The 15062-nt window shown below is 33.9% G+C and overlaps 2 protein-coding genes across 4 annotated transcripts in view; both read right to left on the reverse strand.

The window, feature by feature from the left end:
* LOC110442429 (A disintegrin and metalloproteinase with thrombospondin motifs 6-like) overlaps nt 1–2977 on the reverse strand; it is a gene marked incomplete at its 3' end in the record, with an annotated part of 28935 nt that extends 25958 nt beyond the window's left edge. The window contains exons 1-2 of the mRNA XM_021486032.1: nt 2878–2977; nt 292–503 (exon numbers count right to left, since the gene is read on the reverse strand). Coding sequence (XP_021341707.1) covers nt 292–503; nt 2878–2977 — 312 coding nt within the window. The remainder of the gene's footprint in view (nt 1–291; nt 504–2877) is intronic.
* Nucleotides 2978–13264: 10287 nt separating this feature from the next.
* Nucleotides 13265–15062, reverse strand: part of LOC110442425 (islet cell autoantigen 1-like) — a 33945-nt gene continuing 32147 nt past the window's right edge. For all 3 annotated transcript variants that reach the window (XM_021486023.1, XM_021486024.1, XM_021486021.1), the window contains one exon: nt 13265–14073. In XM_021486023.1, coding sequence (XP_021341698.1) covers nt 13960–14073 — 114 coding nt within the window. In that variant the 3' untranslated portion in view covers nt 13265–13959. The remainder of the gene's footprint in view (nt 14074–15062) is intronic.

A 15062-nucleotide genomic window follows, 5' to 3' on the forward strand; every position in this document is an offset into this window, starting at 1 on the left:
TATTTGCCCGTAATTATAACTTTACTACATGTTACACGTAGTGTAGATACGATGTCACCGTAACTATAGGTAGATCTTAACTATACCAGAAATAAATCTTACCGTTACAAGACTTAGATCGGACCGTAGCCAGGGAATCATCTTACTTAATATTACAACTGAATATTACTGTTACTAGGTTTAGATCTACCGTAACTAGGGGTATATCTCTCTGCTATAATTGGGTAGATGGTAACGTTACTATGCTTGAATATGACCGTAACTATGGGTTTACTATGGGGTAAATCTTACCGTTACTAGCGGAAGAGTTTGTAAGACTAGGCTGTTCTCTTTGATGACGTAGACAGGCAGGTTCTCATCTAAACCATAGTTACGTCTCAGAGATAGGCTGACAGACGTATTGGCCGTGTCAAAGTTTATCCCCATGACATCCGGAAACGACGTAACGCCACCACGTGATCTTTTATAGCGTCCTTCGTCACTGATTTTTAATGTCACATGTTCTGAAACAAAACAAAACATAACTTTCCTATATTATCTGTTGTGCAGAACTGAGAAAATATAAACAACAGCACATCCTTTTCGCTTAACTCCTGATTAAGCATGCATAGAAAAAGAGGCAGAAGTCATCAGTTTATATCTAATGAACATCCGGGTACTGGCCAGAGGTTGATGAACTCACAACATGGAGGCAAAGTACATCACACATTTCCAATAGATAATGCCATGTTGTATTGCTGTCGTCGTCATCATCTTCTGTATTGTATTATTTAGTCCGGTGATTTAATCCTTTACTTTAAACATATTTCATTGCCAATTAATTGGAACAAGGGATTGGGCACACGTTATGACAACTTATCACAGCCTCCTCCCGTCAAACATTTACAATTACATAATAACAATGAAAATATGCATCAACATGACGTACATATATATAATGTCATACAGCATTGTTCAAAATCTATTGTTGGATTTGATGAAATGCTGTACATGGCTTATATATATAAACGAAAAAGTTAAAGTGAACCGAAATATCTGAATTGCCAAACGAAAGAAGCTCTAAATTTAACTCTATAAGGCATTCAAATTTTGAAACAAAATACGCCTTTTATTGCCAAAAACTTAATACTCAAAGACTAAGTGAGTCCTTTGTAAATGCCCTGATAGGTCATTACGAGTGGTTCGGGTGATTGCTAAATAACATAATTGTTTATTAAGCTGAACTGATGTAAAGATTTGTACTTGAAGGACAGGTACGTTCTTTAGTGTTTGCGTCTTCTAATTCATACCTTGCAATTTTGAAGGTGCAACGAATAGCTTTTCATCAGCTTCCGAACCTTCTGTTTACATATTATAATACCACAATAATGATCATCTTACAACCGGTATGATTTCACGATCATTAACTTTCCTTTACACATCAGTAACATAACATGCCAGCACACTGCTCATTGTTCTGGTTTTCACTCGCATGTGACAGTTTAATTAAGTTTTCACGCGCGATAAGCACTCGTGAAACAAAATGAAAAATTAGTCATACCAGTGTCATATATTAAACATATAATATTCTACCGAAAACCATTGCAATTAACTTTATGTATTGCTTAACTGTTAAATATAATACATTTCATAGTTAATATTAAATCGATTTCAACTTGTTTTTATTTGAAAATGACAACTCTCTACGCAGCGATGGGTCGATTGACTGGAATAATCTATCGGGGAAAAAATACCAGGGAACTGGGTACGTTGTTTGAATTTAAGTTAAAATTTTTAACGGGCCATACAATAAATATTTTTATAAGAAGTTAACACTATTTAAATAAACCAGGACATATTTACACTGTGTGCCTGTACATGTATACCTAATGTCATATTTCATTTAAACATACAACATTAACAAAATTGGAGCCAAACCTGTCATTCAATAGCGGATCCGAATACACAAACAAACGCATATCACGGTTTTAGAAATAAAAAATTAATAAACTTTGGGTTGGGCGATTCCAAAGCCCCTGGAATGCCCTACCCTACCCTGGTCCGTCATTGTGACTGTATGGTTAGGGACCAATTGCAAGTTTCAATTCTCAATAAACAACGGTTTCTCTTGCAAATCAGTCCAACTTGGATGAAATACTTCAGTTTTCTCTTCAAACTATTCAATATTGACCAAGTCTCACTATCGCCTGGTCAGATTTGGGTCAAAAGATTAACGTTACAAAAGGGACATTGATGTGTGGGCGTAGCCAGTTAAGGTTCTCCTTAAGTCTAGGGCTATCTTTATTTATCCAGAGGTCACTGCTACACATACAAAGGGGTGACCACATAATAGGTAAAGTACACAATAGGGTAACGAGTGGAAGTATTTTAAATGGTCGACACATATACAATCGGCACGGGTGTATTTTCACATTCTTTGCCACGGTAGGGCGAGTACATTTATACATAATGACCTGTAGGTCGTAATTGTATGTACTTAACGCATGTAGATTTAATACAATCAGCATATATTCCAGTCCCAAAACTAAGTTTTACGTGTACAACGCAGTACGTATACACACTAATTATGGTGAAATGAAAACAGAAAATTGATATCCCTACATTTGATGTTAACAGTCCCAACAGCAAACGTAGAGTTTAGAGCAGCATAGGTTTGATGAAAGTAATGATATCCGTCTCAAATAGTCTTTGTATATAGAAAAGAGGTGCGACAAGACAACAGTAGTCCCCGATACCCTTAATGTATTATTAATGCTAACGTCTAGAATTGAAGTCATTGAACTATGTTGATTTTCTAGAATGCCACTTGCAGTTCATGGTACCCACATGGTGCCAACACCGGGTAATTTTGGTGTCGTCTGCTTTTGAATGACTTACCTTCTGTATCCCATTCAAATTTTCCTTGGAATTTAATGGCTGTGGTCGAAATAATTCCCAAAACCCACGAAATGATAAGTCGAATGATCGAAAGCTCCATGTTGTATTGAAGCTTACCGTCAAATGTTCATTTGTGATGTCTGCCACTCAGGTGTGACCAAAATCACTGGTGGTATTTGTATGTCTTTATAAATAGTTACCACTCCGCCCGATACAATGACGTCACGCAGCAGAGCGTATCGTGACTCGCCTTAAAGATGTATTCTTCAATGGCAGAATAATTTGGGTGGATCGATTTGGATAATTTAGGAGAAAATTACAACTAGGCAATGCGTGACGATTAATGATCCGATCAGTGTACACAGCGATCTCAGGTAGAAAACATACATACTTGTGCTGGCTTGCTGATACAGTATTTGGAAATGAGATTTGGTTCCGGCACCATAAAACAGACTTATGTCCAAGAAAGTGAAATTAGTTTAAGACTTAGACTAAATTCTGTTTAGATCCCGAGACCGGCACAAAATAAAAATCTCTCGTTTTGAGAAAACGAATAAGAGAAAGCGTCATTTCACAAGAAAAAATGCAAAATAATAATAATGATATGATAAATAATGATAAATTATGTTTTCTACCTCTATCCAGTACCTCGTACTCAGCTTCTGTTCCTTTAAAAGCCAGTAAGTTTTTAATAATAACATTTTTAGCGGAATGTAACATTAAACATAGCAAATACATAATCAATACTTTTATTAAGCATCGAAACACTAAAGCTTGCTGGCTGTGCTTTGTTTCACTCAACCAGATTACTAAATCGAAATAAGTTATTTTTACCCAATGCGGGTTTGACCATTAAACATGTACATATTTGATTATCTAACAGGTAAGGGGAGACATATTGAGAGACATGTGAGAATTACAATACACAGGACTCGCTCAGTTCGGAAAGGTAAATTAAAATCAATAGACAGAAACAGACATAATGTGTTTTGTTTATATAGCAGTCACACATGTGTCCTGGTGAATTGAAAACAATTGGACAAGGCTTTTTGGACAAGACTGGTCACACATGAGTTCCACATACTGTTGTTCTGTCGGACTGTTAATTAGCGGCTTGTGACATTACAGTTAAAGTGACGTCATCAACAAAACATAAACATTGACCCGTAATATTTAATCACAAATTAACCATAAAAATATCAATGTTCCCTAATTGAACGCTAGACATGTCCTACATGTCATAAATCTCAAGACAAAACATTACAACGATACTAATAATGTGGCCAGGAAAGAAAATAACACCACAAAATAGCATTATAGTTATTATAAAGGCTTGTTTTCAGTTCCCCCACTTTTTAAAATAACATGGGGGAAGAATGTTGTTAGAAGGATTATAGTCTGTTTCTGAGTAGTATTGACAGTATTTACCTGTGCTTTTACCAAAACAAGACAAGATTTTATTCTTCTAAACCACAATTTACATGTGATATCAAGAAAATATATAATGGGTACATTCAAGATAGAGTACGTGCTGTTTTAACCAGGAGAAAGGACTCTCTCTATTACTATATTAATATACTTGCATATTTTAACTAGTAAAACTTTGTTATTTGTTGAAAAAAGTTGCTGGAATTTTAAACAGTTTGGTTGCCTACTATAATAATTTGGAATATACAATTTTCTTTCATTTGAAAAATTTGGACAATTAAACATATAATGGAATTCATCTCCAACTTCAGTATTACACAAATGGCATATTTTTATTTGACGAGTTTAAAAAGTTTCCAATATGCTTCTGGGTCAGATGACCGCATATTTTTTAATTTGTTACACAATTCGGTTCTATACATTTTCATGCTTTTGTTTAACATTTTTTTATAATTTTTCTCCGCTTTATATTACTCTTCGTCAAAAATACTGGAACCATATTTCTTGTACAATCTGTTTGCTCGCTGATAATTCTGTCGAGCAGATTTACAGTCTTGATTAAACCAAGGCTTGTTTACATTTACATTAGTTTTTCTGGAGTTATTAGAGTTTTTAATACATGTAACTCCAAAAGACGTTTTTGCAGATGATACAAAACATTCACATATTTCTTTCAAAGTATCATCCATAAAAGATAAGTTTACATTTTCAGTTCTGACATTACATAGTTTTTCATATATTTCAAGCATTAATTCAGTATTAACATTTTCACAGAAGTCAAGTTTTTTTTCATTATCCCACTTTTTTGTTTTTTCACATGAATCAGTTTGAGTTTCATGTACCATATTTGCATTTACAAAGTTTGAATTTAACACAAGCGAGAGTGGGCAGTGAATATCGGAAAATAAACTAGAAAAGTTTCATATACTAAAATCTTCAACCAACTGTAAACAATCAATTGTCGCAATACAATAATCGACAACACTTATGTTTTTACAGGTGTGGTTAACCCTTGTATCTAGTAGGGTGGTGTTCTATCTAAGCTGGAAGCTGATCATGTATAATTTAATAATACAGCATATAAGACTTTCAAATGTTTAATAGCAAATGTTAATTCAAGATATTTCAATATTAATTATATCATTGAGCTAGAAGTGATCACAGCCTATGCTTTGTATTTCGGCATCATTTGTTGGAGGGTAAAACAATTCATAAATATCATTTAAAATGATCTCTTATCTACAAAGTGTAGCTGTACTGTACACGTGTGCATTTGATGACATGATTCCATAGAAGATGAATCAATATGTATGTTATTAAAATATCAATAAAATGTTCCATTACTTAATTAAGGAAAAATAACGCATGCCTAAATGTTAAATAAAAAGTTAATCTGAACGTGGATTCGAACTTGCACCGTTCACTTCTTCTGTTCAAAAGTAAACAACGTTACACATTCGGCTAAACTAATATGGAAATACGATCTGTTTTAACCCAAGAAACAGTTTTGAGAAACTTAATCAAATATGTTTTTCATTATTTTGAGCACTTTACCGTCATACGATTTATTTTTGCATATAACATCACAGAATTAAAAAAATGTATTCAAAAGTTGGTCCTCGGATAGGAAAGTGATGAAAGTATTTTTTTAAGTCTGGGAAACCATTCATAGATATAGTGAATTAACAATACCTAATATCTCAGCAGTTCAAAAATTCATATTCAATTGGTTTGATATCTTTTCCATGCATGTTTGCTACTAGAAATTATTTACTCATTAATTTTTCATACCCCTCACAATTTATTAAAATTTCTAAAATAAATATCCAAAAAATACCTTGCATATCATATACACAAAAAAGCTACAAGTCAGACAGGTAACTTTCACACAGGAAAGTTATAACCTGTGCGGTAAGTATGACACGGACAATAATTGGTTTGCCATTGTCTTCCTATAGTAACACTTTTCTTTGATCTCTAAAAAGTGGGGGAACTGAGAACACCCCATTATAAGTATCCCCAAATTAATCTCGAGGAATGTCCTGAATGCTATAAATCTAAAGAAAAGACGGTTCTAGCGATACCGATAGCACGGCTTTAACTTTACATACGTGTAACTCGTCAGGACAAAATACTACCTGGTATAAAAATAACCTACATAGTACATACTTCCCTATTGTTATCACTGTAACGTGGTCACGATCTATATGACACACACGGTTTGTATCGTTTACATAACAAAGGGTCGGTTAGTCCGAAAACACGTTTCTTCATATGACACACCTTTTGCAAATACTAGAACTCAATATAAAAAATAGGTTTCCGATAACAAGGAAAGGACAAAACTAAAAAACGTTTACTCGCCTATATACGTTTGATAGTGTTGTTTTGTGTGTAGCCTTATACTTACTTTACATATAAATATAAATGAATCTGGTAAAACCATGTTGCAGGAAATTTTCTTTTCTTTTTTTTTTAACTTTGTTGATTCTTACAATTGTTTTTGTTACCTATAACCACGGACTTAATTCCGTGCTATAACTGTAATAATGAACTGCTATAAGACCAGTAGCAGTTCATTATTAAACAAATAACGGACTGTTACCGCTTAATAATGGACAACTACATGATAATATCTTGTTATGTGCTACATCAACAAAGGTTGATGTCACAATAGAAATAGTGCACGTGTCCTTTGTTACAGTTATATTCAAAAGTAAGGGGAGGTTACTCTATTAGTACGAAAAACTAATGTGCAGTGGGACAGGGATCCTTAAAACAGATCTAAAGTACATCTACCACCTATACCCCTCCCAGGTCGATGCTGCTAGTAACGTCCCCAACACTAAGTTGCATCTTCTTCTTTTTTGATGATTTTGTGCTCGGATTTTCTTAGGAAATATAAATTGGATTCCTGTGAAACTTCAGTAATGGCGGACCTGCTTTGTTGTACATGGAACACTTTACTTTAATATCCAAGATGGCTCAATACTTTTATTAAGCATCGAAACACTGAAGCTTGCTGTCTGTGCTTTGTTTCACTCAACCAGATTACTTAATCGAAATAAGTTATGTTTACCCAATGCGTGTTTGACCATTAAACATGTACATATTTGATTATCTAACAGGTAAGGGAGACATATTGAGAGACATGTGAGAATTACAATACACAAGACTCTCTTGGCTGATAGTGACAATTGGGGACAGCGGAAATAAGGAATAGAAACTTGTATTAGAAATAATTCTGAACTTATTTTCTGATATCTTGACTTACTTAACTTGATTCCTTCTCTTCGAGTGAAAAATACGATCATGAACAAGTCCTCTCCATGTGTTCCTGTCCTGGGCTGTACTTGCTGCCTCTTGTCCATGACCCGAATGCTATACTCATTCATTAAAGAGTTTCCAATGCAGAATTATATTAATAATACTTCTGTTTTACGGCAAATATCTTTTTGTAAAAGAAAACAATGTCAGTATTTTTCAATGTATCTTATCTTTTATTCAACATAATCCGAGAACTGATATAATCTTTGATAAAGCACAGAAGACAGCTCCATCAACAAGCTCCAGAAGCCAGCATACAGACAGCTCTGATAACAAGCTCCAGAGGCTGACATACCGAAAGCTTTGACAAGTTCCAAGGGCTGGGCACACAAAGATTTGACAAGCCCAAGGGGCCACTCGGGGAAAAAAGACATCTCCGACAACCCCTTCGCTTAGAGCTTAGACAACACTTATGAAATAGGATAATAGTAAGCAGGATTTCTGACATTTGTAGACACACAGGAATGTTTGCACTTTGATCCCGAAATGAATTGATTGACATTTAAAATAAACATTTCTATCGGTTATATTCACCATATTTATAAACAATGATCACAAACAGAAACAAAATCATGATTTCAAGCATTGTTTTACAGCCTTTAACACACTGTAAAGGCAATCGTAAACAGTAAATGAAAAATAATTATGTAAATATGATTATCAACATAATGTTCATATCATTTGCATGATTTCTAACATAATGTAATACATCATAATCGGAAACAATAGAACACGATCATGATTATAATAATTAAATCATAATCTCATTCAAATATGCAAACACCATGATAATAAACAGTATGTTAGCTTCATGATTATTACAGGAAAGTAAATTCCATGATTATAACCAGTATGTTGACATCACGATTATAACCAGTATACATCATGATTATAACCAGTATGCTAGCATCATGATTATAACCAGTATGCTAGCATCATGATTATAACCAGTATGCTAGCATCATGATTATAACCAGTATACATCATGATTATAACCAGTATGTTGACATCACGATTATAACCAGTATGTTAGCATCATGATTATAACCAGTATACATCATGATTATAACCAGTATGCTAGCATCATGATTATAACCAGTATGCTAGCATCATGATTATAACCAGTATGCATCATGATAATAACCAGCATGTTAGCATCACGATTATAACCATTATGCTAGCATCATGATTATACCCAGTATGTTAGCATCATGATTATAACCAGTATGTTAGCATCATGATTATAAAAAGTATGTTAGCATCATGATTATAACCAGTATATTAGCATCATGATTATAACCAGTATGCTAGCATCATGATTATAACTAGTATGCTAGTATCATGATTATAACCAGTATGCTAGCATCATGATTATACCCAGTATGCTAGCATCATGATTATAACCAGTATGCTAGCATCATGATTATAACCAGTATGCTAGCATCATGATTATAACCAGTATGCTAGCATCATGATTATAACCAGTATGCTAGCATCACGATTATAACCAGTATGCTAGCATCATGATTATAACCAGTATGCTAGCATCATGATTATAACCAGTATGTTGGTATCATAATTATAACCAGAGTGTAAACACCATAATTATAACAATATGCTGGCATCATGATTACGACCAGAATTAGTCCGAATTATTCTGACGTTTCATCGACTTATTTTATATCGGTCTGTCGTCGAGTAACGTCAGAACTCCGGCCCTCTATAATATGTGGGACGACCCTCTTCAAACTGATCTTTTAGAAACAAATCGTCACTTTCACACACATGTCGCACTTAAAAAAAAAAGTCTATAAAACGTCAGAATAATTCGGACTAGACCAGAATGTACTCATCATGATTATAACAGTATGATCATTAAAATGATGTTAAACATCATGATTACGACCGGAGTGTGAAAATCCTGATTATAAAGATTATATGTCAACAAAATGATTATAAACATTATACAAACATCTTGATTGATGAACATGTTGACGCCATGATTTATGATTATTTTTATAAACAGAATGTAAACATCATGAATATAGCCATTATGTACCCAGTATGACTATAAACATTAAAATGATAAGTAGAGATCACCAACATTATAACCAGCGTACAAAACACATCACTTGTGTAAATAAACAACACACACATAAATATATAGATAAAGAATTGTTGACTATGTATACTTCTTTCACACAATCACCAGGTCCCTCTCCTCATTGAGGTTACCAACCTCCCTCAGTGTTCACACCTGAATTTGAATGTTCAAATTTGACCTCAAGTTCATACTTTACATTATGGAGTTAGCACCCGTCTTCAATGCTCTCCTTCAGTCAAAACGAAAAGATAATTGCAGTTAATAATAAATTATTCCTCGTAGTTTTATTAATGAGCACAAATTGTGATACAGTACAGCAGATATGCTAAATTTGCATTTATTCAAATCATCATTCCTTGAGTGCATTTTACTGTTTTCTTAAATTGGAACTCTTTTCAAATGGAGATTTATATCGAAGAAAGGTAACATATATCCTTAACTTGAGCACACATTTCAAAGTTAGAAAACAAGGGTATACCCGGTACCCGATTTATAATTTAACGTAAAGTAGTGTGTCAATTCATTGGGAAAATGTTTTTTTTAAAAATAAGTTCTAGTTTCGTTACCACTGCACAAAAAGTAATGGACCAGTATACTGAAAATGTTTCATTTCTTTCTTTCAATGTGTTGGTCTGATCTTTTTTCTCTTTGATAAAAATGAAAATATAAAAAGATGTCTGCATAAATAATTGCCTAATGGTGTGAAACAAGCCCAACATAGATGAGATTGTAGAAATAGGTACTGAAGAATGTAAATAAACAATGAAAAAACAAAACAGTGTTTAGAAAAAAAGCAATGACAATAATGTAACAACACGGAAAAGGAATGTATCCGACTACATTGTATATACAATGTATAACAATATTTAAAAATAATAGGGAATAGGTATTTTTTACATTATAACAGTGTTAGTATCCATTTGATAACAAAAAAGTTATCTCTCACCTAAAAATAGAACATCTAGATAAACTACCATAAGGTCATTGTTAAATTATTGTAAACAACTTTCTTTTTAAATGTTACTACAATCACGTTTTAATAAATATTGAAATTCATCATGAAAAATGCCTGAAAGTGTTATTTGAAGTAAAATTTCCTTGGAAAAAATAAACATAAAAGTAAGCATACATGTTGAAAGTTTAACCTTGAATAAAACACATTTCAAGGTCATATATTAAGGTCACAACCTCAGGGTCCCATTTACACCTTCGGTCAGTCACATGAGATTCAGCTGTCTACAATAACAGTAACAAATTAATACTACAAATAAATGCTACCTTCTATATATCAATAAGATATAGAGCTACAAAGCAGAGTCAACTTTAGTCGTTATGACTTTTAGCTAATAGAATCAACCCTCCTTTACCAAAGACATGTTTTGGTCCAATCATCAAACTACACCTACTTTCCTTTTTAATATTTTATTGTACTCGCCTAAGATATAGTTGTATTCTCTGTAGACATATGTTCATGGTTTTAGGAACCCCCCTAAGATAAATTTTGGTACCCTCCCAAGATTTCTTTGGTACCCACTAAGACTTTTTTATAATCCTTCTCGGGTAATTTTTGATATGTGCAAACTTTTTTGGAAAATTACTATGACTTTTTCAGTATAACCTACTAAGACCTTGCTGGTACAATCTGAGACATATTTTAGTACCCTTCAAAGATTTTTGTGTTACACACAGGACAATTTCTGGTACTTTCAGTACCCTACTAAGACCTTGTTGTTACCCTTTAAGATAATTTTTGGTACCCTCATAATACTGTTTTTGTACCCTCTAAGTCAAGTTTTATCTCCTTCCTAAGACTGTTTTGGTACCCTCTAAAATATTTTGTTACCCTCCTAAGACTGTTTTGATACCCTCTAAAACATGTTTTGTTACCCTCCAACTACTGTTTTAGTACCCTCTTAGACAAATACCCATCTGATGATTTGTTGGTCAAAAGGCAGTTTATTCCATTACACAGGGAAACATCACTAACCCTTTCACCCCTATGTAACTTTAGTAGACTCTACCATGCATTGATATGGAGTCCATTATGGTATACAGTGTTGAAAGAGCTAATCTAGCCTATTTTAAAACCTATTGTCCTACCATCAAGCCAGTATTTATCAGGACAGATTAGCATTTTCCCACACAAAATTGTCCAAATAGTCCTGCTGTGTGTGAATCTTGAGTAAATAACAAAGGTTCAATGAAAAAACAGACAGACTTACTGACAAACAGATGGAGTGCAAACCTAATGTCCCTTCTGGTAGAATGTTGGCTGGGACTTACATATTGAACTAATACAATATATGGCTGTTAACCACCAACATATCAAGAGAAAGAATTATAGATATATACTGATATACTAACAGAACGTCCTCCTGAGAACGTAATCAGTAACATCTATCACTAAGAACACGTCTAATACACTTTTCAGTACATGTATATCAAATTTGTGTCCAAGAATTGTCATATGAACAAAATCACAAACTTTCAAATTATTTTATTAATTATTATTATTTATAAAGATTCTTAGATCTGGGTGTTTTTTAAAAACAGGTAGTACTCTGTATATAGGAGATTCATTGATGAATTAATTTTCAGATCGGACAATTTTTCAGATCAAAATGGATAAAAAGTGAGATTAAGTCACACATATAATGTACCTGGGAACTTGGTCACTTTAGGTTGGAAAATTTAGTGAGAATGCTAAGTTTTTAACATAAAAATAAGTATCAAATAAATCAGAACACGCTGTATGGCACCTCATGATCAGTGCTAATCACCCAGCTGATCCTGTAAAAATAGACTGAATCAATATCTGTATCATCAAAACAACCAAAATTACATATTTTGAATAAAAAAGATTGAAAACACAACATTACTCATTTGAAAAATAATAATTATTTAAAGCATGACATCAGAAATGTTTAATTTGAAGAAAATTCAAATTCAAATCAATGATATCAGAAATTAATTATTTGGAAAGATATGAGATAATTTGTTGAATAACTTAAATGACATCAGTAGATTATAAGTTGGAGAAAATAATGATTTAAACCATGAAATGAGAAATAAGTTATTTGGAGAAATCAGATTTAAGGATCCCTGTCCCACTGTGCTGAGTTTTTTCCTATATACAGAAACCTCCCCTTAAGGATCCCTGTCCCTCTGTGCTGAGTTTTTTCCTATGTACAGTTACCTCCCCTTAAGGATCCCTGCCCCACTGTGCTGAGTTTTTTCCTATGTACAGTTACCTCCCCTTAAGGACCCCTGTCCCACTGTGCTGAGTCTTTTCCTATATACAGTTACCTCCACTTAAGGATCCCTGTCCCAGTGTGCTGAGTTTGTCCTATATACAGTAACCTCCCCTTAAGGTTCCCTGTCCCACTGTGCTGAGTCTTTTCCTATATACAGTTACCTCCACTTAAGGATCCCTGTCCCACTGTTCTGAGTTTTTTCCTATATACAGTTATCTCCCCTTAAGGGTCCCTGTCCCACTGTGCTGAGTTTTTCCTATATACAGTAACCTCCCCTTAAGGATCCCTGTCCCACTGTGCTGAGTTTTTCCTATATACAGTAACCTCTCCTTACCTTCCGTTTAGATATAAATGTAGCAGTTGGGCAAGGACACTTCCATAGACTAGGCAGTTCAACAGATTACAGCGCTAGTATAACAATCTGAAGTCCAGGGTACAAATCATTGTCTAGCCCCTCGTGTATTTTACAATCATGACATTTTTGTTGATTATATTTTGTTCATATCATCTTTATCCTTTCCCATGAATGTCCCGGAAGGTAAGCTTTTATTTTCAGAAAAGATTTATCAAAGCTATAGTCAAGCCGTAAAAAGACAGTTATTAAAACTCAGTTACAGTTTTTGGCAGTGGTACGGGGATCCTTAAACTTTTATTACAGTCCAATTGTGTTGAGATATATGCCATCTACTGAACAACCTTTCTCTGTATATTTAGGAATTCACCACATTCAACAGAATCTCCTTGGAACACTAGACAGGGTCACAAATGACATCCATATAGACACCTACACTAGTGTCTCTTGATCTCAAAATCTTTATATTCACTTTCTTTCTAGACTCAACATCATGTGTGCCTACAAATATTGTAACGATTTCCGTGTGATCACTGTAAATGATAGGAAATGATAAACTTATTGCAAGACATCCAATTGGGTCATGCTAACTCTACAAGGGAATAATATGAACACTTCTACATTTGGGCATCTGACATGTCGTCGGCTGATTTACCGATGGCGTCCGGATTGGAGAGAGGGTCAAGGTCAGCAAATAAGTTGAACCATGCTGACATGTCCTTCTTTTCCCCCTGGCAACCAAACAAAGAATTTTCGATATAGACTTCCATCACAAATTATACATGCATTCTATAGAAGATTATTCTTACAAACACTTTATCACAAAAATCACGGTTCTCCACACATGCTTGTTTAAGACATAATTCATCACAAAGGTTCTATATTTAAAGTTTTCATATTAGTACATATGCTCTCGTCAACAAAGGAAAAAACAAAACAAAATTACTGTGAGTAACGTTTTCAGCTCTGTTGTTTATATATATTGACCAGGTCTCTTAGGCCCCTTTCTCGTATCCGGTTCAACCAGCTGAAACGGTTGAACCTGAAAGAAAACGACAGGCGCAGATCTGAACATCGGCATGTGTAGATTGAGTGTTCAGAATTGCCCGACTGAAACTAAAATGCTGACTATTGCTAGTTTGTGTTATTTCTTAATAAAACAAGGTCAAGCCACATGTAGATTTTAAGATACGTTATATTATTCAGAGGACGCGTGAGAAAAGAACATATCATTCTTAATGCATTCCCTTACGGAACTTTCTAATACTTAACCTTTTCACCCCTAGGTAACTTTAGTAGACTCTACCATGCATTTATGGGGATGAGTCCATTATGGTCTACGGTGGTGAAAGGATTAAAGAATACTTGAAGTATTGCTTGAAAGTATACCTTTTAGATTATAAGTCAAGTATACTCAAAGTATTTTGATTTTGTATACAAATTAGGTGTTAGTGTTAGACTTTGAAGAGTACTTGAAGTATGAATGAACAATTGTCTGTATGACTTATAATTAGAGAATACTTCAAGTATATTTACAAGTTCATTGATAAGTATACTTTCCCATGTATACTAAGAGTATACTTGTAAGTATACTTGGAGTATACTTACAGTGTACATGGAGTATACTTATAAGTGTACTTGGAGTATACTTATAAGTATACTTGGAGTATACTTGTAAGTATACTTGGAGTATACTTGTAAGTATACTTGGAGTATACTT

The sequence above is a fragment of the Mizuhopecten yessoensis genome, unplaced genomic scaffold, assembly GCF_002113885.1.
Source record: "Mizuhopecten yessoensis strain PY_sf001 unplaced genomic scaffold, ASM211388v2 scaffold716263, whole genome shotgun sequence".
Classification (NCBI taxonomy): domain Eukaryota; kingdom Metazoa; phylum Mollusca; class Bivalvia; order Pectinida; family Pectinidae; genus Mizuhopecten; species Mizuhopecten yessoensis.